This window comes from Rhineura floridana, chromosome 19 (assembly GCF_030035675.1).
Source record: "Rhineura floridana isolate rRhiFlo1 chromosome 19, rRhiFlo1.hap2, whole genome shotgun sequence".
Classification (NCBI taxonomy): Eukaryota; Metazoa; Chordata; class Lepidosauria; order Squamata; family Rhineuridae; genus Rhineura; species Rhineura floridana.
The window spans coordinates 1,434,720-1,460,812 of NC_084498.1; the positions used below are offsets into that span (position 1 = coordinate 1,434,720).

Here is a 26,093-nt window from a genome sequence, read left to right on the forward strand (position 1 = left end):
TCCGAGACCGATGTCTGCTGGTGGGGAAAGTAACAAAAGCGGAGCCGAGAAAGAGAGAGGGGCGCCCCCTCGGCGGCCTAAGGCGCTGCTTGGCGCACAGGCTCGAGGCCGACCCCCTTCGCCCTTGCGCTCCGCCGGGGCGCGCGTCCTTGGAGAGGCGTCGGGGAGGAGGGGGCTCCTAGGCCCGGGCTCCTCCTCCTCCGCCCCCCGCCTCGGTGCGCGTGACGTCTCCGGGCGCTGGGCGGGCAACAGGGGGCGGCGGAGCGAAGCGGCTTCCTCCGCTGCCTGCCTCTGCTCCGCCTCGCTTCGCCCGGCGCCGGGACGAGCGCTCTCCGGCCCTGCGGGAGCACCTCGGAGGCGGTGAGTAGTGGGCTCAGTTCCAAGGGCTGCCGGCACCTTTCTAGGGGCCTCCTTCGCCCCCAGCCTGGAGAGCCCCCTTTCCCCTGCTACGGCTCGGCTCGGCCGGCCGTGCGCCTCCGGCCCCGCGGACATCAGGGGAGGGGGCTGAGGCTGCCACGGGCTGCAGGCGCCCCCTCCCCGCAGCTCTGGGCCCTACGGGAAGAGCTTCGGGCGGGGGCGCAGCGGGCAGGTCCCTTTCTTTTCCACGCTGGCTGCTAGTGCCCGATCCCCCCCAACACACACACACACACACGCCGGAGCTTGTCAACGGGGGATGCGGGGGAACTGTCCAGCCGGTTCCTGGCTCTCTTCGCCGACGCCGGCGCTGGATGCTCTGCCGGCCAGGCGGGGGCTGCGGCTGCCGTTGCCTTCCGACAAGAAGAGGCTGGTGGAGGGACTTCGGGCCCCGAGAAAGGCGCTGCCCTCCTGGAGCCGCTCGACGGGCAGAGGCGGCTGGGCTCTGCGGAGTGGTAAAAGCGCCCCTCGCCACCAGCCGGCCGCCTCGCCTCGCCTCGCCTCTCCCATAGAAAGGCATCTCCGGGAGCAGGGAGCAGAGCTTGGCCTTGGGAACAAGGGCCAGGAGGATCCTGCTCGGGAGTCCCCAGCGGGCCCTTCTGCAAGGAGCCTCTTCCACGCCAGGCGCCAAGGACGCGGGGGCTCGGGGACCTCGGCGATGGGACACGAGGGTGCCTACAGGATCCCGCCTTGTGCCGTTGGCCCCACTTCCACCTGGGTTAGCTGCCCGGACTGCAATTTGCCCTGGGGGTTGTGGGTGTGTGAGAGGTGGGCATTGCTCTTAGGGCTTGGCCAAGAGCAACGCGTCGAATGCAAGAGCTGCTGTCATTAACACGTTCTTGATAGTGAGTTGTGTAAATTTTTTTCCTGTTCATGTTGTGAGCCGCCTTGTGCATAAATTGTTATGGAAAGGCAGCATACAAATAAACAGTGATGATGATGATGGTTTGGGGGGGCCTTTCCACGGCCTTGTCAATCAGTAACCACTGGGCAGCTACTAACTTGTGTGGACTTACTTGCATAAGCGACTTCCTCTCTCGAAGGCCTAGATGGGCAGGATCAGAATTTGCAGTGCAGCCTGCAGGCAGGCCCCCAACTTCCTGTGTGAGAGCAAGAAGCCGTTTTCATGTTGGTTGTGGGCTGAGGGCTGTGCTCTCAGGTTGCAGCGTTTGGGGCTTTTTAGTGTAGAGAAAAGGCAGCCAGAGGCAATAGGATAGAAGGGTATAAAATTAGACGTGACATGGAGAAAGGAGATTGAGAAAAGTTTTTCTCCCTCTCTCACAACACAGAACCTTGTGAACATCCATTGAAGCTGAATGTGGGGAGATTCAGGACAGACGAAAGGAAGGACTTTTTTACACAGTGCAGAGTTAAAACTGGAATTTGCTCCCACAAGAGGCAGTGATGGCCACCACCTTGGATGGCTTTAAAAGAGGATTAGACAAATGCATGGAGGAGAAGGCGGTGGCTATCAATGGCTACTAGCCCAGTGGCTGGAAGCTGCTGGAGGGGAGAGCGCCCTTGCGCTCAGGCCCTGCTTGTGGGCTTCCCATAATGGGCGTCTGGTTGGTGAGAACAGGATGCTGGACTAGATGGGCCACTGGCTGATCCAGCGGGCTCTTCTTATGCTCACCTCAGATGCTTGGGGGGGGGGGAAATGTGATCAGGGACTTTCCTGGGGAGAGAAGGTTGCGTGTATGCATGGCACTGAGGCCATTGTACGTAGCTGACTCCCTGTGAAAGCATTTACTGGGTGAGGACAGCCCCAGGAGATACGGCAAGGCTTTAAAAATCAGCCTCTCCTGGAAGGGAACAAAGGCTCATCTAGTCCAGTGACCTTTTCCTCACAGTGGCCACCTAGGTGCTCCACTGAGAAGCCCACAGGCAGGGCGTGAAGGCAACTGCCCTCCCCTGTTTGTCCCTTAGTGTCTGATACTTGGGGATAGACTGCCTTTGACCCAGGAGGTTTCATATAGCCATCATGGGTAGTAGGCATTGATAGGCCTTTCCCTTTTGAAGCCACCTAAGGTAGCCGCCATCAACACACGTCGTAGCAGTGAGTTCCGTAAGTTAATTCTGCGTTATGTGAAGAAGGACTTCCTCTGACCTATCCCGAATCTGTTGCCCACCCATTCCATAGGATGAATCTGGAGTATTCTGAGAAGGGATAAAAACCTCTCTCTCTTGTACAGCTTCCGCGTCATGCACAGTTTTACGGACACCTTCAGTGTTTCTTCTTCCTTCTCCCTGTCATCTTTGTCTTTGCAAAGAAGCTTATTCTTTTGCTTTTCCTAAAAGGGGAGGAAAAGTGGTTATTGTGGTCATCTCTCCATTTTTTCCACCTCTAAAACATCCTCTGTTTTATTAGACTCTGGGAAACCTTAATTCCACTATCTCTTATCTCCCTCCTTATCTATGTTTTTAAAACTATTTTCCATAACATATGTGGTAGAGTATGGCTTCATAGCCAAAATGCTCCTGATAGCAATCCACACAATAAGAATCTGAAACCCAGTCTTGAACAAGAAGGGTTTTTCCCTTTCAGCCATTATATTTTCATCATTTGTGTCAAAAGAGAAGTTCTTTTGAAACACCAACAGGTCAACTTTTACCTCTGTCCCCTGAATCTTGCTTTTACTGAAAAACAATATTCCTAATTCCTAGTCAGGGTTACATGAGTGACTGAGGTGGTGAAAATAATTGTTTGATGAGCTGATTCTGGTGAGTTGAGGTTGCTGGTGGGAGAAAATTGGATATGGTACAGATAAGCGGAGAGAAAGCATGCAACTTTCAGACTTTGTTATAATTCTAGTATGTGCAAGGATTGTACTGCTACTCTCAAAAGATGGCTAGCATTTTCTCCTCTGATCCCATCTTCCCATCTGGTGCTGTTTGCCCTTTCTTGTGATACTCTTATGTGATTGTGTGCCCTGTGGTACGACAGACAGACTTTGGCAGTCTAGAGCTGGAGAGAGAGAGAGAAATCTGCATCTGTTGCCATGCGCTATAGCTCGTCTTAAAGGGTAAGAATGATAAAGTGTAAAGAGCATTTGCTGTGTGGGCCCTAGAAGAAACACTTCAGAATGAATGCTCTTGTTTTGAGCTTCAGTGAAGGTACCTACTAGGGGCAAGTCTCATGGCCTCACCTTCCACACAGGCTTGTTGTGAGATGATTTAAGGTTGCAAGTAGTGATGGAAAGATCTATTCTCTCGGTTTCTCATATTTCCAATCTTAAATTTAATTCTCCACATTTCTGCAGCAATTTTCGGATGTTTTTAAAAATATATCATGAAAATTCTCCAGGATTTTGGTGCAATTTTTTCCTAATGAACACATTTTTGTATGCAGTTTTGACAAATGTACACATTTTTGCAAGCAATTTCTCATCGTATAATGCATTCTTGTATGTTATTTTCACTCCCATATTCATTTTTATGCACACTTTCCTCTAATATATGCATTTTTGTAAACATTGTTTGATTGGCAAATTGCATCACAAAATTTGAGTAAGTGCAAATTTCAAAGGATGGCTGTGTTTTGGTGCTCACGTTTCGGAAAGTGCAACTTTGATAGATTTGGCTTGAAATGTGAATTGAATCAAATTTCTCATCCATCCCTAGTTGGGATGTAGATGTAAAAATGGATAATACTTTGAACTCACAGTTGTCAAGATTTGAGGTGGGCTTTCCTAAACAGAGTGCGTGGAGTAACATGGCTTCCCTTTATGTAGTAGTTTTTACAGTAAATTCACCGCCTTAATAGATAAAAGTATTTAGTATAAGAACTGCTACATAAAGGGAGGCCATGTTACCCTACATATTTATTGAATTCACATCCCAACCTTCCTCCAAAGGAGCCCTGGGCGGCATTCAAACTGAATACAATCCTGCACACACCAGGGAACAAATCCCAACCACCTCAGTGGATTGTATTTTACATTTAAACATATATAGTACTGGGCTTACAAAGTACTAGCTTGCTTTATAATCTTTGCATTGATCAGCCATCACAGCAATCCTTGTGAGGTCAGCTGTTCTATCATTCCCATTTTGCAGATGGGAAAACTGAGGCAGAAAAGGAGCTGCAGGCTGATGCAATGGATCTGTGCCAGAGGTAGGATTTGGACTGAAGTATCTCAGGTACTTCAACTGCAATTTAATTGGTTCTGGAAGAGAACCGTGGTCTGGCCTCCATCGTAATCAGTGCTAGCAAAAAGGGATTGAGGCATCAGACCAAATTAGCTGTTGGTGCCATTGAACAGGTATCTTCATGCACTGGAAGAAGTAAACATCAGTGGCCTGGTTTCTGTGATTTAAAGGAAATGCATGCAGTCTTAGGAGAGGCACTCAAGGTTATAGAAAGCAGAGCAGAGTAAAAATAGAGAGGGAACTAATGCACACCTCCTAGTGTGGGACTCGTGTCTTCCTGTTGCCAGCAGTTTCAAGAGTGAACTCTCAGTTTCAAGAGAGCTGAACTCTTTTCTGCTCTTTATTAATTTGAAAAAGGTTTGCACCGCACCTTTCCAAGAATCAAGCCCAAGGCAGCTAAGCAGTAATTTTTGTTACTTCCCAATTCTTTCGCTTCTGTGCTTGTGGTGATTTCTTTCTTTGTTTTTAAATTGAGAGGGGAGTCTTGAGAGAGCTGTCATATAAATGTGATGGCAAAATTCCTTAGGAATATAAAAGGAAGCCACCTTATGCCAGATCAGACTATCCAACTCAGTATTGTCTGTGTTACAGCCGTGTGGCTGGGAGTCCACCTGATAGTTTTAACTGAGGATGCCAGCAGGTATTTAACCTGAGACCTTCTACACCCAGTGCCAATTGCTTTCCCACCGAGTTATGGGCCCTCTGTCAACATCTACAGTATGTTCCAGTACGATTTCTAAAATAGCACCCGAATGTTTAGTGCTGTTGATTTTGGGATTATTGGGGGGGGGCAACAATGCAGCATTTTATTGAATTTGATAGTCATTACTTAAGATTACTGGGCCACAGTGCTTATTCAGATGTTTAGGCGTCTCAACACTGGATTCTAAAATTCCTAACATCATCATTTGTGTAAAAGGCCATTCTGATGAATACACTGTCCTGCGAGCACAATCCCTCTTCCAAAGCTTTCTGCTCCTGTTTGTTTCAAAGAACCCCCTAACCTCAGCCCTTCTGAGATGCATGACCTCCATCGCTTATATTCAGAGCTTGGAAAAGTTACTTTTTTTGAACTACAATTCCCATCAGCCCAATCCAGTGGCCATGCTGGCTGGGGCTGATGGGAATTGTAGTTTTAAAAAGCTTATATTTTAATTGCTGCTTTGGACTTGGATCCTCTAGGAAAGAGTCCTGTGCAGCCCAAAAGCTTACTCCCAGGGTTTTGACTGCTCGCCCAGCAAAAACATGTCCTTCCCTTTCCTTACTTGGTGTTGATAGGCAGAGGTGGAGTAGCAGCCTCAGGCTGGTCCTGCATGAACAGCAGGACAAGCACTTGCTGCCCAGCCCCTTTGGCTAACCCCGCGCAAATGCTCAAGCCATGGTGCTGCTGCGTTTCCTCCGCCGCCACGCAGATATTCAAAAGGGCTGTTTGGGCTTGGCTGGTCTCCAGAGGAAGCTTCTGTGAAGCTCTTCCGAGTGTGCCACGGCCGCCTTGTCGCTTTGACTCCTTATCGTGCTGGAGGCCAGATAACAAAAGAGAAGCTCTTGGACAGAGCAAGCTCCACAGAGCCGGGTGGCTTGTTGAGAACAAGCCGGCTGCTTTCCAGGCCACACTCACAGCTAAGTGGCTTCAGAGGGATGCCAGAAAGGTTTGTAGCCCTGCGGTGGATGGTGCCAGCTGTATGGTCCAGACTGGGGGAATCGGGCATTGTGCTTGCCAACTGTAAGAGCAGGCAGCATTCAGGGGCGCAAGGCTAAGGCATTGGGTGTTGCTGCTGCTGTTGGTTAGTGCTGTTGCTATGCCATCAGCAAGCTTACAGAATGCAAGAAGGCAGGGGCCCTGAGGGGACATATAGCCTGTGATTTAACATGGGGGAGACAACTGAGGGTGGGGGTGGGGTGGGGAATGAAGGGAGGGATAAAAGGGGCCAAATATGCAACCATTGGAGTTGCACGAGCTGAGGTTTAGATATAGTAAGGGTATGAGAAGTAGGGTGTTCAGCCACCGGCTTCATGGAAAAAGTGAGTTTTGAGGAAGTGTAGAGACTGAAATGAGGCAATCAAAGGCATTGACTTCTCTTTAGTGACCAAAATCCATTACGCATCTCATCTTGCAGAAGGGGGAGAAAAAGCACGTGATATAGTCCTCATCAGACAGACCCGTTTCAAAGTGTGTGTGCGTGTGCATGTTTTTTAAAAATCAAAAACTCTCTGGCTGTAGAAAGCTGAGTACATCAGGGCGAAGTCAAGGCCTAGAGCCCTCTCCACTGACATAGTTGCCTTCCAGAGCGTGCTTTGTGCTGCTGCTGCTTTGTGCTCAGGTAGAAGATAACTGACAGGGTTAGCTGTGTTGCAAGGTGGCTTGAGCAGCTTGCTTTATATAGAAGCCCCACCCACCACCATCTTTGCATATTTTTGACTTGTAAACTCTGAGCTTTCCACCTATGGCGCTCAGTCAGGAACTGGTTGCTCTTGGCACTCTGGCTTGGACACTCCGTCCCCAGGAGGTGCAGCCAGCATAGTGCTGTAGTGTGGAGGAACAGCGCGGCACTAACCAGGCTGCTCTTTGTAATGGTCTCTGGCTTTCAGAGCAGGCGGCAGAGAGGGGCCACTATAAGTGCCTCATTGCGACTTTCCTTCTATGGTGGAGGCCCTGAAGTTTGAGAGAAGCAGAGGAATGGAATCTGCCCGTTAGATCAGGAAGGAAGGCAGCCGTCTCCCTGCTGCCATCCCAACAGGCTAGGTGTGCAACTCTCAATCTTTGGTCATTCTGAAATGGCCGGTAGTTGCCCTGAAGGCAGAGAGCAAGCCCTGGGTTTCTCTCAAGCTGTTCCGTGTTGAACAGTCACTTGTGTGTGCCCAGGTGAGCAGGCAAGTGGTGCATTACCAGGGCAGGGTACTTGATAACAACAGCTTGGCTTGCAACATCTTTATTGGTGTTTTGTGAGGGCAGGCGTCATGGAAATTCCAACAACAAACTCGATACAATCATTTCTGATTGCAGAATATATATTGCCCCACCTCTCGAGACAATTGTGGATTTAACTGTGCCGTTTGAAAGCCCATTTCGAACGATGGCCACTGTTCATATTTCTGCAGTTTGCTATGGTGATATCAAAGCCTGGGCTGTTCGTTTGTTCCCCCCCCCCCCCCAAATAGATGGATGTGTGCCTGTGGAGATGGCATCTCTATCCACACTGAGCTGCACTTTCCCCAACTTTTAAAATCAGCAGTGCACCAAATCCAAACTGTGCCATCACCAAAACACTGTGAACATTGGAAAGCAACTGTAGTTCCACAAGGGATTTGGAGTAACTGCTGTTCTGTCCGTGGATTAAGTGCTGCTGCCTCAGCAGGTTATCTCCTGAGCTTGTGTGATTTTTTGGGTCATTTTGCTGTGGAAAAGAACAAAGACTCTTGGCTGTTGGTCAGGAAAAGTGCTTTGCCAAACAGGACACAGCTACAAGGAGGGCTTTTTGTTTGCTTTTAAAAAACCCATCATTTATTTGCAGGGTATTTTTAAAAATAGATGCACACACGTTACCACTCTCTCTTGTGTCTGTGGGGCACCCACTGATACCCACTTGTTGACAATTGACTTGCCTGGGGCAGGGCTGGCCAATTTTTGTATTGTCCATCTGACCATAGTCAGTGTGTGGTGTGTGTGTGTGTGAGAGAGAGAGAGAGAGAAGGAGGGGTCATCCCCATAATGAAGTTGGAGCAGTCTAGCAGTGAATGGTTCATACTTATGGAGCATTTGCAGATGTACATTTGCTTACTGCATACTAAATCCAGGAAAGAGCTGCAGCACTTGCATGTAGACTCTCTCTCTCTCTCTCTCTCTCTCACACACACGCACACAGACAGACAAAACTTGAAAACATTTTTGATGGGGCCTGCAGGTGCCCCATCAAATTGCTTTGGGAAGCAAACTCAGCCCATTCCTGGCCTCCTTCTTCTATGCCTGACAAAGTTTGTGTGGCTCTTCTTGCCGTTCTTGTACTCTCACTTTTCCTTCTGGTGTTCCTTCACTTAGAGCAGAGATGTGAAGACCCGGGGGGGGCAATTAGGGGGAAATGTTTATTTTTCCTTTCCCCCCCAAAGCCATTTTTGTGTTTTTTTCCAAAAAAAATTGAAACGGGGGGGGGAAGGGAAAACCCTCATTTCCCTCCAATCTTTTTCTCTTCTCTCTCCCCTCCCTGCCAATGGTCTTCACATCTCTAGTTTAGAGTCAAGGGAGGAAGAAGCCATTTAGTATTCCATTCTCTGTCTCTGACTGGCAACAGCAATAGCAGGGATGGAGGAATGGAAGGAAGGGCTGGTCAACTCATTATGGCATGGCCTGCCGATTCAAGGGTTGCATCACCGAAAATAAGCAGATACTAAAATTGCATGGCAAGCTTAGAGTGTGGCTGATGAGAGTTTTCCTCTGCAGAGTATCATTTGGCCTCAGGAAGTGATTAGGTGCATGAGGAATTCACCATGTAGGCCAGAGATGGGGGCGCTTGTGGCCCTCAAGATGCTGTCAGATACTCTCCGCCCCAGTCAGCACGGTCAGCGTAGAGGATGATGGGATTTGTAGCCCAGAGCTATCCGGGGGGCAATGGATTGCTTACCCCATCAGCAGGCAAATTCCTACAGGGATGTGTACAATGGGAGCTCATCGCCACCTGCATAATTCTGTTGTTTCCCACTTCTGTAATGTGAGTAAGAGGTGATTCTCACCGTATTTGGTTTCTGCTCCATGAAGCTGGAGGGAGGGGACTTGAACCAGACCCATTAACTGTTTGCTCGCTTAATAAGCCAAGAGGCCTTAACTTGGAAGCGGTGATGGCACCTTGTGTGGAAAACATTGCAGATGGTTCTTGTGAGCAACACTAGTGTACCGTGTTGGCAGAGAGCAATTTCTTGTCTGCAGATTATCTAGAACCATTTTGCTCTGGAAGTGGCTTTCATTATTCTCCTTCTACTGGTGTTGGTAGTCTAGATTGCTTAGGATCATGAGATGGGATGTTGTTGGATGGAGGGTCCTGCCTTGAAGCAGGAGGTTTCAGTCATAGGGCAGCCTGTAGCCCAGAGGCAGAACACCTGCTTTTGCCAACACAAAGATCCAGGTTCGATCTCCAGGCAGGGTTGGGAAGAACTCCTGTGTCAAACCTTGGAGACCCACAGCTACGGTCAGTGCCACGTTCCTATGCAGTGGATGGCCTTTGGCCCTTTCCTGCTTGCTGAGTCCCTCCCTTCACTCAGCAATCCCTGAATGTGTGGCCTTGTTTCACTGGTGGCAGAGCAAGTGGCTTATTCCACTTTACTAGTTTATAATTTAGGCCCCGCAGGCTGCTTGACAGAGGGACCATGCTTGGTGTGCACAAACTTCACACCGTTATTTCTCACCTCACCCTCACCTGCTGCTTCTGGAACAGGAGACTATTACCCTGCACCAATTTATTATTTCCAAAACGCCTTGAAGTTTACACAGGGTAATGAAATGCCCTTCTGATCACAAAAACTCCCCAAGGCAGTCCAGTTGGTGCATTTGCTGGATGATTGCTGATTTTATTTAAACCTTGCTGAAGAAGATGGCTTTTGTTCTGGCATCCCTGGCTGGGCATTTCGTAGGAGTGGGTGGAGAGTGTTCAAAAGGTTCTCTCCTCTTCGTATCTCTCTTGGCAGCGGACTGTGCGGCTCAGGATTTCCTTAGCAACAAACACATCTGACTGTTCTAGAATCCTGACATTTCCATCCATTTCAACCTGTTTTTGAAAAATGGGTAAGGCCACAATCTCAAGATCATGGAAGGAAGATTAGGAACACTTTACTACCTTGCAAGTAGGACACTGGGAATTAAATGGCTGGATTTGGAGAATTCCTGGACTGCACAGTCAGCCATTTTGTTTCCCCAGCCCTTGGGCAATGGGTCATAGTCTATAAGTTAGAGAAGAACTAGGGTAATGTAGGGGTGGGCTTTTGCAGGGGAAAGTCAGCGGGAGGGAAGGGAGCACTTTTTGCAGTTTTCCTTGCGTGCTTGTTCTCCCCAGCAATTTGTCCACCAGCCAGCCCTGTAGCCAGCCTTCCTTGTTGGGGTGTGCATGCCCCGGCTGTGGGCTTTCAGAGATACCAAGGAGACGATAAGGCAGATTCAGGTTTGCTTACAAGGAGAGTTTATTGAGTAATTTACAGCGCGCGTACCCAATGGATCAGACTGCAAGATCTTGCACAAATGTTGACCAGTCTGAACACTCAAGCTGGGCATCAAAGATGATTATATAGCATGCCTGTTTACAAGCATCACAATGATCTTTGAAGCATCATAGCATTTGATTGATTGTCTTGTTTTCGCAAAATCAAAGTGATAGAATATTGTGCTAATTAGCACTACTAACAAGCAGAACATCTTAACATCTTGGAGCTACTTTTCCTGGCAGAACATCAGATCACTCTCTGGCAATGCAGGCTCATTAGCCCCTCAGATAAGGCACCAGGAGGGCTATGAGCTACATTGACCATTCTTTGACCTATCTTCCAAGCTGCCAGGCAAATGCTAAATTATTGCAGGTGCTAAAGGATCAGAAGGAAACATTACAAGTTTTCATTTCTAAAAGCAGCTATACATTTGCCTATGGCCTACAGGGGGGTATTGGTGAGGGGAAAGGCACATCGCACCAGCCAGTTCACACACACGCACACACACTGGTGCAGAGGATGCGAGGGCCAGGCCAGGGGAAGGGAAAAGCAGTGATCTTTCCCATCACCCCTCCATCCAGAGTGTGTTAACTTACATCAGCGTTACCCAACCTTTTTCGACCCAATGACCCTTTGCAAAATCTTTTTATGCCCAACTCCCCCCTCAGATTAAGTATATGCCAATGCTTCCTATTCTTCCCTTAAAATATGAGTAATGCATAAAAGGTATTTTCAATTATTATTACTGATCATTTTTATCATGCCTTTTTATTGCACTTAGATTACACATTAAATTCTTAGTATGATTTATTAATATACATACATAAGCAAAAACTAATTAAGTCCACACAGTATGAACCAATAGAATACACTGTGTTACTTAACAACAAACTCATTCAGTTTACCGGCATTGTTTCGTTAAACAAGTTCATTTAAACATCACAGAAACAACGGGTAGCGAATGTGTCCCGTTCCTGAAGAAAACCAGCAAATAACTGACTGTCTGCGTCACCCGTTTGCACACAGCACTCATCCGTTGGAAGAATGCGCCCTCCACCAATACACCCCGCTTACCAAACACTCTCTCGTGATTGGTTCCAACATCTCTTGTTAAGACAGCATTGGAACATTACCTAGTGCCGGGGCATGGCTAATATCCCCATTCCTTGATATGACACTGGCCGCTCGCTATTCAGAATTTCTTTACTAAAGAGCACATGCTATTTATAGTGTTATTTCCATGAATTGAGACTATTAAATACATTCTAACTGGGGACAAAACAGTTTCAAAATTAATGATTTGTGTATTAAATAAAATTAAACTGAAATGCTTCAACTGTCACATCAGACCGCCAAATGTCAACGCCCCTCTAATGAACCCAAACGCCCCCCTAAAGTTTGTAGTCATGCCAACGCCCCTCTGAAAGGTTGTAACGCTCCCCAGGTGGGCGCTACCACCCACATTGGGAATCGCTGACTTACAGGAATCAAGTTTACTCTGTTCAGTTGTCTCATCCTTTTTTGGGAGATTACACAGGAATACCAGGCTCAAAAGATTGACTTTGCCTATAGCAACAGTTCCCTTTCACCTGTGGTCTGTCCCTGTGTTGATTCTTCATGAACTGAACTACTTTGGTAAAGACAGTGAACTGCTGAGCTTGGCTTTGATGCTGTGTTAAGGTACCTCAGTTTTAGATTCCACCTGAAATATAAACTTGTCCATACTACAGGTTTAGGAAGGGCAGAGAGAAAATAAACACTATAGGGTGTGTTTGTTAACTTCTCCTTGAGTAGGGTTGCCATATTACCCGGTTAGCCAGGTTTTACCCGGATTCTTTGCATGCCACCCGGCACCCATTTAGCCCCTTAGGTGGCCCGGATTCTCAGCTTTAATTAAAAAAAAATAAAAAATTAAGTTTGTAGGTGGTCCAGTTCTCGAGATATACATAAAAATGTCAGCCGCCCCCCAACTGTTAAATCTTTCTTTAAACAGTACTGTATAGCACTTCGTAGCTTTAACCCCGCCCGTTCAGGATTGCAGCCAATCAGTGAAGCCAGGGTTGCATTTGGTTGACCTGAGGCAGTGTCACTCTAGAAAACCTCATTGCAATGCCAGAAAATGGTGGTTCCCCCCCTGTTTATCTGAAAATCTCATAAATTGGGTAAGTATATACATTTCAGTGTTTTTTTTCTCTTGTGTGCAGGAGTCAGATCCTGGGCAGTATTTTGAAAACCTTCCCAATACTTGCTTTTGTAAAAGCAATGCTAATCCCATATGCCCAGAGTAAATCCCATTGAATTCAATAGGACTTACTTTTGAGTAGACATGGTTATGAATGTGCTGAAAATTAATGGGACTTTGGAGTGAATGTAAAAAAGAATTGTGTTTGTGTTCTAACTCTTTATGTCGCTCTCTCCAGTCCTATTTTAAAGCAAGTAGGCAGGGCTTACTTAGATATTACAGTTTTTATTCTGTAGGAAAGTAATACTGATTTTTTTAAAACTAATACTGATTTTTCTGCAATGACCAACTGGTTTGACAATAAACTATTATATGGGCTGTATGTATTTGCAGTGTGTGCGTGTGCATGTATGGAGTCTTTCCAACAACCCTGTGAGATAGGGTTGGAAACCAAGGCAGCTCACAACAAGAAATAAAGCCATTTAAAATCCAGTAACCATAAAAACAAGTATAAACAGTTGCAAAACAGCGTAAAGTGGCATGATTTGGAATTTTGGGTTGTGTGAATGAAGTTGCTTATCACTTGAGGTTGCATTTCTGTCCCTGTTTGAGTAAGCCCCACTGAATACACTGGGACTTGCTTCTGAATAAATAAACCTAGGATTGCACTATAAATATCTTTACGGTTTGTGTAAATAATAAATATATTTGATAGTCATGCTTATAGAAATATTTCTTCATTTATCATATTTTTGGTTTTTGGTTAGGAATCCTGACTGGTTGTGAGGTGCTTAGTTTTCTGCCTTACTCATAGGAATCTTGTTGTGGTTGGTATGGTATTGCATTTAAGAAATCCTGGTACGAAATGGCCTGAATCAGTATAAGGCAGATTCCTTGGTTCCTAAAAGTGGGAAGAGACTCAAGGGCCACAGTGACTCCAGCATTTATTTATGTATTTTTATTTACAACATTTATATACCGCTTTATTGTAAAAAATCTCAAAGCGCTTTACAGAAAGAATTAAAACAATAAAAATATTGGCAAAACCGTTAAGGACAGATGCTTAAAAACATTCAAAATAATAAAACCACCAATGAGTTTAAAAAGAGATTTAAAAACACAATAGCTTCCACATGCCTGGAGAGGCTTGCCTCAAGAAAACTGATTTTAGCAGGTGCTGAAAAGAGGCGTCTGCCTAATGTCAATAGGCAAGGAGTTCCAAAGCGTAGGTGCTGCCACTTTACAGGACTGATTTCTTACAAGAGCAGAACAAGTACTGTACTATGTGGCACCCATAACATGGAAAGCACAGCTTGAACTTGGCCTGGCAGCAAATCAGCAACCAATGCAGATTTCAGAGCAGAGGTATTATGTGCTGATAAGATCTCACCATGTCAGCAATTGTGCTGCAGCATTCTGCATTAACTGCAGTCCCCAGGTCAGGTTGTGCTGCATGGGGATTTCTGTGACCTTGGCTGACTGGGTGCTAGGATTTTTTTAGTTTGGGTTTTTGATTATGAATCCTGACTGGTTGTGGGATGCTGAGTTTTCTGCCTTACTCATAGGAATCTTCTTGTGGTTGGTATGGTATTACATATAGGAAAGTGTTACTGCCTTTTGTGTTGTTTTTTTCCTATTTGCATTTCACTTATCTTTAACCTCACTCCGTTACAGCCATAGAAGCAACAGCAGCATATGCAAGATAATTAACTCCCATTAGTGATAAGAGCAAGAATTTATAATTGTTATTTTCATTAAAACAAGAGGCTTATCAGTACTTTGAAGAGGACCAGATATTTATTTTCTTTCTGAGCCCAGGACTGGGTCTTTCATGATGCCCAGTGTGGAGGGGGAGCAGGAGAGTAGTCGATAAGACAGACATCCTGGCATTGGTAATCTAATTAGCAAGGTATGTGTGGGGTTGTTGCACACTTCCAGACCCAGTGGAACCTGTGTAGATGTGGTTGATCAAAGGGAGAAGAAATTTTGAGTTAAGCAAAGCTCTGCTTTTATAAAACCTAAGAAACATACAGATACTTTGAATGTCTGAGTCCCTGCACCAGTGGAATACTGGAGGAACTTGTAAAACGTGATGCAACAGTATTTAGAACTGAGCATGTGGTGTGAAAGACTCCTTTTCCTAACATTTTGGCTTCTTGTTTTTCTCCACCCACCACATCTCTGAAATATATCATATATGTAATGGTTAACCATACTAAAAAATGTAAATAAGTTTATTTCGGTCAATGACCAACAAAGGTTAACCATACTGCTACCCTGACTTACTTTATGTTTGTTGCTATTTTGTGTTTTTATTATGTTTTTATATTGATTGTGTATTTTTATTGTTTTTATTATATTTGTAAGCTGTGCTGAGCTCTGTTTTTAACAGCAGAAGGGCAGGATATAAATCCTCTTAATCAATCAATCAATCAATATTCCATAGTGTTGGAAACTAGAGACTAGGCATTTAAGTCTGAAAACATTGCTTTTTAAAAAAAGATTTCCCACATCTTTCCTCAGTTTTTGGTGGTAATTCGTAGGCACAAAAACAAAACTGGACAATCCAAATATTAATATGCAAATAATTTGCATAATTTGCAAATTAGCCTACCCGGATTTGTGGAACTGAAATATGGCAACCGTTTCTTTGAGAGTCCCTCCTTCGAGTCTTGTTCCTCTCCTTTAGATTTTCCTTCCAATCAAGGGAAAACGTTTTAACTGGCTGCTATATAAAGGACAAACTAAGCAATTGGAAACTAATTGTGGAAAGTAACTGAATTTTTTTTTATTGGTTGGTGGGTTGATTTTGCTGTTCAGAAATCCGGAAAAGCTCTCATGCTGAAGCTGCACATATTGAGAAAATCAGAAATTAGGCCTGAGTTACAGCTTGGGTGTCCAGCCATACACAGCAATATTTCTGTTCCCCTAGGGCTGTTTTCATCCTTTGCCATCAAATAATCAAGAAAAAGAAGAAGAAAAAATAGTCGCTATGACTGTGAGTATAGTGAGTGCTTTAAAAACAGTAAAGGGTAGCCATTTTTTCAGGCCACTTTGTTATCTCTTTATTTCACCCTTCTTGCTTCAGGCAAATAAACTTTTTTTTTTGCTGGCAGAGTAGACAGCACAACTGAAAGTGAAACGGAAAAGCAGAGCAAAGGAATATCCAAGGAGTGGAGTCTAACTCTACCCCATAATGCAAAGTTCTAATACTTAGCCCTTTAAGGGTCATGTTACTATGCAGGCTGATTTTTTTCAGGAACATTTAAGTAATTATAAATGGAAACGGACTGCCTTCAAGTCGATTCCGACTTATGGTGACCCTGTGAAGAGGGTCTTCATGAGGCTGAGAGGCAGTGACTGGCCCAAGGTCACCCAGTGAGCTTCATGGCTGTGTGGGGATTCGAACCCTGGTCTCCCAGGTCATAGTCCAACACCTTAACCACTAGGCCATGCTGGCTCTCCCTGCAGACCACTGGTGGCCCATGAACATCATTCAGGTGGCGCATGGAGTGTCTGTGGGTTTGTGATTGAAGATGGGAGATGGCATATACATCACATTAAATATCCATGTTGATTTTCATTATATTTTTGTTGCTTCTTTTACATTTATTGTATTCTGTGGAATTCAAATTGTAATATAACACATAAGAAGCAATCAAGATGCAACTAAAATTAAATTGTAATTATAGGATCACTTAAAATATTATAAGGAACCTTTACCTGGGGCCAGTCTGCTTTTACAGATAGATGAGAGGATGTTTATTTATTTATTCTGTACTTTAAAAAACGTTTTAACTCATGGTTTACATGCGTATAAGCAAGAATCTTGATAATAACTGTATGTCTCAAGCAAAAACAACAACACTCGTTTAAAAGCAAACTACTGTATTTATACTTGGTGAGAATGTACCATTCATTTGCTACCCTTGTGGATTCCCCATGTCATTCATTGCTTGCAATTTTAAAAAGTGGTTTAATTTTTTTAAAAAACCCAAAGAGGTTAAATTTAACATCAAGGAATTAGCACTAAACCTTCCTTGCCTATTCTGCTGTTGTCAATATTTCAGGCATTTTTCCAACGTTTAGCAAAAACAAAACAAAACAACCCTAATGCAGTTGCTACAATAACTTTGTGGTTTTCTAAAGATAATAGATAAATAAATGAGGTTTGTCAGATTTTGCACAAAAGGAAGTGTTCTTTTTGAACTGCCTTTGTTTTTGTTTTGTTTTTTTAAAATAATCTTATGCATATTTTTTTGTCTTATCTACAAATAATATGAGGGAAAGTTGCTCCAGACTTAAGGGCTTCAATCTAAGCAATGTTTGGGTTTCTTCGCAGGCCTCCCTGCACTGCTGGGCTTTGTGCAACATGGCTGCCCCTGGTTGCCATGGCAACAGGCTTAGGCTATGGCCTACAACATGCCGTTCAGCTTGCTTAGCTTGAGAACTGGTAGAGGCTGGTCCAGCTCCTCAGGTGATGGTGGATGGGCCCACAGCCACTTCCCCCCTTCTCTGCTATGTCCCATGCATTCCCTTTATCTCCCTCTCAGGGTGAGGGCCAGTTGGTTGTGGGAGTTGCACGGGCAGAATTGCCCTGGTCCTGCCTCAAGTGGAGATTCTATGGGAAAGGCCCCTGGGGTCTCACTGTTTGGGGAGTGGTTAGCAGAAAAGGGGACCCCACACAAGCTAAAACGATGTGTGAAAGGGCCCTTCTTTATGACGGTGACAAGTTAGCGGATGTTCATACAACCCTTTAGCTAGGGGTAACTCATCAAAGACATTTCAGTCAGCTGTGATAATCTGGAGCAAATCTGTAGGTTGAAACAAACCCAACGAGGAGCCGTTGCGACAACTGTCTTTGCCTCTAGTTTTACCTCACAAAGGAAGTTAATATGCATTGAAATTCTCCTTGTCTCTTGTAGGATAAAGACAAGACCATATTACTACATATTCAACCTCACGCTACTACTCCTTTGTTACCTAATGTGCGGTAAAATCCACCATGCCACTTTGGCAGATGGCAAGGTTCACCCATGGAGGAGTTTGCCCTTCTGAACAATCTCTGCCTCTGGAAAGATGAGGGGCTCCTATCTCATGTCCTTCTTCCAGCTTAGGGGATAAATTATGATATGAACAGCAGTGGGGCGATTATGTCTGTTCAACAGACTTCATAATTCTGTAGAGGTAGATAGGTAACCTGCAGCCCTCAAGGTGCTGGGAGCTGCAATCCTATCATACCTCCCTGAATTACAGTGTTAAGCAGTGTGTAAATCGTTCAAATAAATAATTGGTTGCCTTTTTGCACACCAAGAGCTAGTTTTGTTGTTGCAGGTGCAGCATGGTTTTGTGGGGGGATTGTGTAATAATTGTGTGTCTTGGGGTGGGTGGTTGAGGAGCACAGCTGGCGTCTGCTTGGAAATGGCAATAATGCGGAGAGGAGACTCTCTCCTTGTTCCTCTCTGTTCCAAGGCCCCACAGCAAAGCTGCTCAGCATCTCACTGACCTTGCCCTTCTGCCTTTCCTGTCTCCCCAGCCCCTGCCCAGAATTTATCTCTCGCCTGGCTTTTTTGTGAGAGCAAAGAGCAGCTAGCAAGCTACAAAATGAACTTCCCAGATCGAGGTGAGCGTCTTGTCACAGTCATGGATGCACTGCCGCGTATTTGGCTGTGGGTTAATGAATCTTTGATGGGTCTGCCTGCACGTTCTCTCTTCACCCCATAGTTTGTCCTATTAATATTTGATCACGTTCATGAGCTACAAGGAGCCATTTTAAGCCTTATAGCTTATTGGCATTAAAGCCCAAGAGAGACCCGAGAGGGAGGCATCTGTGTATGGGCCCTGGGAGGCTGGCAGGGGGCTGCTTTGGAGCCGGAGGGCCTGGCTTGGCAGATGTATTACTGGCTTTTGTTTTTAATGAAACAGCAGTATCCTAATATATTTATAAATAAAATAATAAATAAACATAGTATAAGGCAGTTTCATCTGTTCCTAAGAAGTTAGGCTCCATCCTTCTCCCAATAATGCAATGCAATGTTATGAAAATATTACGCTAAATGCACAAAGAGCAGTTATTCAGCCCCGCCTTGACTGGTTGGCTTCTCCTTTCCAGGGAGTCTGTGGCTTGGCCTTTCGTTATCCGAATGCTGAAAGCGGGGCGAGCACCTCCAGATCCTGGGCCCATGTGGATGGGGAGAGGATGCGGGTGACAATGAGGCGGGTGCTTCTGGGGGTGGGCTTTGCCATTGGCCTGATGGTCTCTGCCCACCTCGGCCAACAGATGCTGCAGTGCCAGCAGATCCTGGGCCAAGGCACCAACAGGGGGCTGATGCGTCCAGAGAACGAGGAGCTGGTGATGCTGGACTCCAATCGGGTGGAATACCGTTACAGCAAGGAGATGCCTTTGATCTTCATTGGCGGTGTCCCCCGGAGTGGGACCACGCTGATGCGAGCCATGTTGGATGCTCACCCAGAGGTGCGCTGTGGGGAGGAGACCCGCATCATTCCACGTGTACTAGCCATGCGCCAAGCCTGGTCCAAATCTGGGCGGGAGAAGATGCGCTTGGACGAAGCTGGGGTGACGGACCAAGTCTTGGATTCTGCTATGCAGGCCTTCATCCTGGAGGTGATTGCCAAACATGGGGAGCCAGCCAGGTACCTCTGCAACAAAGACCCTTTCACGCTCAAATCCTCCATGTACCTGTCCCGCATCTTCCCCAACTCCAAGTTCCTCCTGATGGTTCGTGATGGTCGGGCTTCCGTCCATTCTATGATCACCAGGAAGGTCACCATTGCAGGCTTTGACCTCCGCAGCTACCGTGACTGCTTGACGAAGTGGAACAAAGCCGTCGAAGTGATGTACTCCCAGTGCATGGAGATTGGACGGTCACGATGCCTCCCCGTCTACTATGAGCAGCTTGTCCTGCATCCTCAAAGAACGATGCAGGCCATCATGGAATTCCTAGACATCTCCTGGAGCGATGCAGTCCTGCACCACGAAGAGCTGATTGGGAAGCCGGGTGGAGTCTCCCTCTCCAAGTGAGTGTCAATACTTCAGTCTCACCTTGTTGCCGTGAGATGTGAGGTAAGGGTGATTGACTCAGACTTAGGGAGGTATGCTGAAGGCAAGAACACAGAAGCTCATTGCTTCCACACTAGCCTTTCTCACTGGAATTGCTACACATCTTGTATGGGAAGGGCATGGCTCAGTGTTAAGAGCATCTGGTTTGGATGCGGAAGGTTCCAGGCTCAATTCCCAGCATCCCCAGGCAGGGCTGAGAGATGCCCCTGCCTGAATTCCTGCAGAGCCGCTGCCAGTCAGTGTTGACACTACAAAGCTAGGTGTCACCAGTGGTCTGGCTTGATGTAAGTCAGCTTCCTATGATTTAGTCAACATCATTGCCAGTTCCAGTTATTGCTGTTTGGAAAGGAATTATATCTCAGTGGTCATGTGCTTTGCAAGTAGAAGATCACAGGTTCAAATCCCAACATCTTGAAGTAGGGCTGGGAAGGACCCTTTCTGACTGAAACCCCAGAGAGCCACTGCCAGTCAGTGTAGACAACATAGAAGAAGATGGGCCAGTGGTCTGAGCTGGTATAAGGCAGCTCTCTGTGGCAGCTTTAGAGAATCCAAATACTGTTGGAGTGCTATCCTGTCCTTTGTAGATGGTCAATAACTATTGATGTTTTAAGGGCTACAATGCCTTTAATTAGTAGCTTCCTTCTTCCAAGTTTGTTCTCTCTTATTGCTTCTGGTGGGATTGGTAATGAATTCCCTTTTTATTGGTCAGCTTAAACTTAATAGAACTGGGAGGTACATCTCAGGTCATCTAGTCCAACTGGTTGCTTATTATTCAATGCTGGGTGCCTGTCATTATGTGTTTTCTTACATTTCAACAACAAATAGTGAGGTCACCATTTTAATTCCACTTCCAACTGAGAAAAGCCATGCCTCAGCAGCACTAAAAAAAAGTCCTTACTGTGGAAGAAGTTACAATAACCTTACAAATAAGCCCACAAAGGTAACTAGGCTGCAGAAACATTTAGTAGCCTGCTGAGAGCTCCACTCTCTTCCACATTGGGCCCAGCAAAGGTGCTTACCCCCCTCCCAGCAGCCTCCTTTTTTGTGTGCTGGGTGCAGAGGAGCAGCTCTCTCTTTCTTTTCCACCAGCCTACTCACTCACTTGCATGTAATGCCTTACCACGTCTGGTGACCAGGTGAATGCTTAAATAGAATGTACTGTACATTTACTTCTGATGAGTAGTGAGGAAAGTTGCAGGGGGAAATCATTTTTTAAAACTCGCACACCAGGAAGGCAGAGTGCCTTTCAAAGTGCTGCCAGGGTGCCCTCATGCCGGGGAGGCATAATCTCTGTGTTGATTTATTTCATTTTTATCCCACCTTTCCTCTATTGTGCCTACAGCCTTGCTACCTTTCTATCTTCATAACCATTTCCCCTCCCTATAGGGCTTGTTTTGTTGGAAAGGTGAATGTTTCAAGATGGATGCAGAGTTGCTGTCCTGGCCTCCTCACCCTCTTGCTAAACTCACACGAGTGCTTAATTCACCCGGCTGTTTTAATGTTTTCCTTGATGCTGTGACACCCTCTTGCTTTGTAGAGCTGGGCTCCCTTGCAAACTAACTCTAAACTGATACCCTCCCTACTTTCTCCCAATTTCTGTTGTAGCCTTTTAGATTAAGAGGGCCTAGCTATAACAAAGGCATATGGTTCAACTATGGACTACCAAAAACGGTGATTAAAAGAGGGTTAGTAGGTTAGTTAAGCGTCTGTGAATGCAAGTTAGTTAAAATTAGCACTTCCCTAACCCTGTGCTAAGAACAGAACCTTTAAACCCAAACTGATGCACTTCATTTAACAAGGATGGCGAAGCATAAACTTCAGTTGGTGTACTGAACTCTGTTCTAGCCAAGTAGCTGTGGCCTTGTCGAGTCATTAGGGATGGGGGAGAATTTCAATCCAGTTTCTCATTTCAAGCAGAATTTATCAAATTTACACTTTCTGAAACAAAATGAGAACCGAAACAGAGCCATCCTTAGAAATTTGCATTTATTAGAATTTTGGGGTGCAGTTCGCCTGCTAAACAATATTTATAAAAATGCATAAGAGGAATACATGAGTGAAATGATGTGATGAGAACTGGCTTGCGAAGATGTGTCTGTCAAAACTGCCTACAAAAACGGGTTTATTTGGAGAAATTTGCACTAAAATGGAGGAGAATTTTCATGAGGATTTTAAAAAAAAATCGCAGATTGCTGCAGCAATGTAGAGAACTGAATTTAACATGAGAAAAGTGAGACACACAGAACAGAAACGGACAGATCTTTCCATCCTAAGAGTCATTAGCAGTAGCTGCAGTCAAGGCAAACAGAACAAGATCCTCACAGTGAGAGGGTTGAAGACATTTCAGAAACACTCGCGCAGCACCTCCCTTGCCTCTGGCCTTGCTGGTTCTTACTTTTTTCTTCTCTTTGTGCAGGATTGAGCGATCCACAGACCAGGTGATCAAGCCAGTGAACACAGAGGCCTTGACAAAGTGGCTGGGGCACATTCCAGCAGATGTGCTACAGGACATGGCTCACATTGCCCCGATGCTAGCCAGGCTGGGCTACGACCCCTATGCAAACCCACCCAGCTATGGGAGTCCAGACCCCCTGGTGATCAACAACACACACAGGGTGAGTGAAACTAGGCCTGTCAACTCACAGGTGATGGGAGCTGTGGAGTTCGCTCCAGATCTGTGTCATGTGGTAAAAGATCCTGTAACAGATTAACATTCTGGTTTTTAGCATTCTAATCAACTGATTAACTGATTAAATTTGCCAGTAACTATACCACACTGTTTTTCCAATCTGATTCATCCCCCAGAATCTGCAAATAGCCCCTGCAGTAGAAAAATAGCTGGCTAATCATTTCAGAGAGAGCCAGTGTGGTGTAGGGGTTAGAGTGCTGGACTACGACCTGGGAGACCAGGGTTCGAATCCACACACAGCCATGAAGCTCGCTGGGTGACCTTGGGCCAGTCACTGCCTCTCAGCCTCAGAGCAAGGCAATGGTGAACCACCTCTGAATGCCGCTTACCATGAAAAGCCTATTCGTAGGGTCGCCATAAGTTGGAGTCAACTTGAAGGCAGTCCGTTTCCATTTCATTTCAATTGTTTCAGAGACAGTTTAGATCAGGGAAAGGATAATCTCCCATCTCACCAAAAATGGAGCACTTCCACCCCCTTTATTTATTTATTTATTTATTTATTTATTTTCATTTCTAGACCTCCCATAGCTAATAGCTCTCTGGGCGGTGTACAAAACGAGATTAAAATACAATATAGAATAAAATCAGTAACAAAGGAACACATTAAACTAAAAACATTAAACATAAAGCATTAAACATTAAAATGCCTGGGAGTATAGCCAGGTCTTAACCTGGCGCCTAAAAGAAAGAACCGTAGGCGCCAGGCGTATTTCCTCCGGTAAGCTGTTCCATAATTCGGGGGCCACCACAGAAAAGGCCCTAGATCTAGTAACAGTCCTCCGGGCATCCTGGTGAGTTGGTACCCAGAGGAGGGCCTTAGATACTGAACGAAGTGAACGGGTAGGTTCATAGCGGGAGAGGCGTTCCACAAGTATTTACTGTTCTGTGAGAGGCCTTAAGCTGCTTGAGCATCATTCCCAGTGATCTGGTGGCTTTAAGTGGAGATGTTAAACTTTCCAGTTGTGTTAATGTGGGCAGTAGCAGAGATACGCTTGTAGCTTATTCACAGCATTCCTGCAGATGGATAATTCCTTTTTTCAGTGCTGGGAGATACACAGATCATTCTCTGAGCTGTTCCATATTCTTTCAATCTGCCAAGGTTGCCTTTCTGGAGTACGAGAAGAGCCTTTTCCCACTTTTCTTGTTTCATCAGTACACTTTCTTTTCACTCTGTGGTTTACAGCATTCATTGCCTAATTGCAGTAATTAGTTGCATTATACAATATTGGCTAAGATCCAGATTCTTTCAGAAGGTACCTTTAAAAAATGGGTCAGCATTATTGCAAGGGGACAGCAAACGTTCTAGCTGCACAGAGCTCTTCTCCAGAGGTAAATCACAGGAGCAGCAGCCAAAGAGAGATGCATTCTCGCAAGTAGATTCTGTGAGGCTTGGATTTGGATTGAGGCAAATCAGAGGCATGAAAAGGTTGGGCAGACAAGTACCTAACCACATGTTTTGCTCTTTGCACAGGTTCTGAATGGGGATTTTAAAACACCTGCCAATCTGAAAGGATACCTTCAGGTGAGTTTCCCTTTCCCTGCTATTTGTCACCGTAATCTATTTTGCCCCATTCTGTGTTCCCATAGCACTCTTTCCTCCCTCCCCCCCCCCCGGGGCGGGGCTGGAGAAATGTCCCTAATTTCCAGGATCCATAACTGAACATTTTAAAGCAACCAAACACCCAGGAATGTTTTGGGCTCCACCTACACCTTCCTTTAAGACCCCCCTGCTCAGGGAGATGCTGCAAATGTGCTTGACTTCCCAGCCTTCCCCTTGCCTTGATTTCAAGGTACTGTACTTTGGAACTGCAGCCAAGCTTAGCAGATAATTTGGGTCTGGGAAATGTTCTCCCTGTGATGATTCCCCCTGTCATTCTCTTCTGATTACGCTTACTTGTGAAGGTGCCCCCTCATGGTCAGATGTATAATTCTCCATATTTTAAAGCAGTTTTGACTTTTTCTGATTGAGATATTCTTGCAACACAGGATTAATTAAGGGTTGGTCTAATATATCGACAAACTAACTTTACTGCTCTCTGGCCAAATTTAGAAAGGCAGCGGTCCAAGTGGGGGAAAAAAAAGACAAATAAGGTGCTAATCTTTCTGTGTATTATGTTTTTGTAGGGTGCACAAAATACTACTGCTTTTCACTGATAAAGTGATTTCCAGGTATGTATTTGAGCACATGAGCAGATCCTGTTGACAGAGGAGGCGGGACTCGTTTCCCTCGATTCTCAGCTTCCCTAAATTTATAAAGATTGGGAGTGGGGGACTTGTCTGGAAGCCTTGCCTTGTAACCCTGAACCGATAGGTATTGTCAGGAGGCTGAGTGGGGTAAGGGTAGGGAATTAATATAATACAAATCAGTACGTTGGCATTGAGTTCCGGGAGAAACGTTTTCTTCCTCTTTTCCCCCCTTTAGATGCAAATTGCTTCCTGTTGCTCTGAAGAGAAGGAAACGTGCAAACAACAGTGGAGCTCTGTTATCCAAGCATATTGCTTGCTACTGATATTGCCAAACCAAGTGCTCTCCGTGAAACACTTTGTGTGTGTGTGTGTGCGCGCCTTTATTTGCCAGGTTTGGATTTCTGACTCACAGGACCGGCTGTCAACCTTGCTTGGACACACTCTGTGGTGAAAGGGCGAAATCTGTGGAAATAAAAGAGAACCTCAAAGTATATCAGAGAAGATTTTATACTTCTCTGCTGGAGACCTTTTAAAAGTGTCTTGTAATTTTTGTTCTCTAATTTGCAGACCTCAGATAGCTCCATTAACATAACCTCATTTGAGTGCTTTTGTCTTATAGGCAACAATCCCAATTTCCCTCATTTTAATTCACTCATTTGTAATTTACAAAAATCAAATAGATTTATTTATTAATTCTTAAATAAATATATAAGGCTGTCTCCTTCGAATCTTGCCTTCCTTTATTTCACTTGAGCTAAGAACTCTTTTGATATTAAAGTGTCTTAACCACAATGCCATTTATTATGAAGAGGATTCTTTCTATTGTTTCTTTGTTTATTTATTTACTAAATTTGTTAAGTCACTTTTTGTCACAAATGTGAACCTAAAGCGACGGAAAATCAATAAAAAAGTTAAAAGCAGTATGAAAACTTAAACAAAACAAAAAGTTAAAAACACAAAAAATAACAGTGGTGGTAACAACTCACTCCCTAAAAGAGGCTACAACATCAAGAGCCTTCCAAAAGCCCTGCAAAATTAGGAGCCAAATGCCTAGGAGAAGAGAAATGTTTTTGCCTTCCACCTTAAAAGAGATAATGATGGCACCGGGCATGCCTCCCTGGGGAGAGCATTCCACTGTTGTCTTGAAATTATTTTGTCCTGTGTTTGTAGAAGACAAAAAATGTGTGACTATTTCTGTAAACACAGGC

General features: G+C 45.2%; 1 protein-coding gene across 3 annotated transcripts; it reads left to right on the forward strand.

The window, feature by feature from the left end:
• The first annotated feature begins 271 nt into the window (after positions 1 to 271).
• Positions 272 to 25,610, forward strand: TPST2 (tyrosylprotein sulfotransferase 2). 3 transcript variants are annotated; one of them, XM_061603052.1, is made up of 8 exons: positions 290 to 360; positions 15,861 to 15,926; positions 18,465 to 18,551; positions 19,041 to 19,966; positions 22,426 to 22,624; positions 24,170 to 24,220; positions 24,823 to 24,867; positions 25,121 to 25,610. In XM_061603052.1, exons 4-7 carry the CDS (start codon positions 19,128 to 19,130, stop codon positions 24,850 to 24,852), a joined length of 1,119 nt encoding a protein of 372 aa, XP_061459036.1. In that variant the 5' UTR covers positions 290 to 360; positions 15,861 to 15,926; positions 18,465 to 18,551; positions 19,041 to 19,127; the 3' UTR covers positions 24,853 to 24,867; positions 25,121 to 25,610. The 3 variants fall into 3 exon arrangements, with proteins under 3 accessions (XP_061459037.1, XP_061459036.1, XP_061459038.1); XM_061603053.1 differs by lacking the exon at positions 15,861 to 15,926 and having other exon boundaries at positions 272 to 360; XM_061603054.1 differs by lacking the exons at positions 290 to 360; positions 15,861 to 15,926 and adding an exon at positions 812 to 1,132.
• Positions 25,611 to 26,093: the final 483 nt, after the last annotated feature.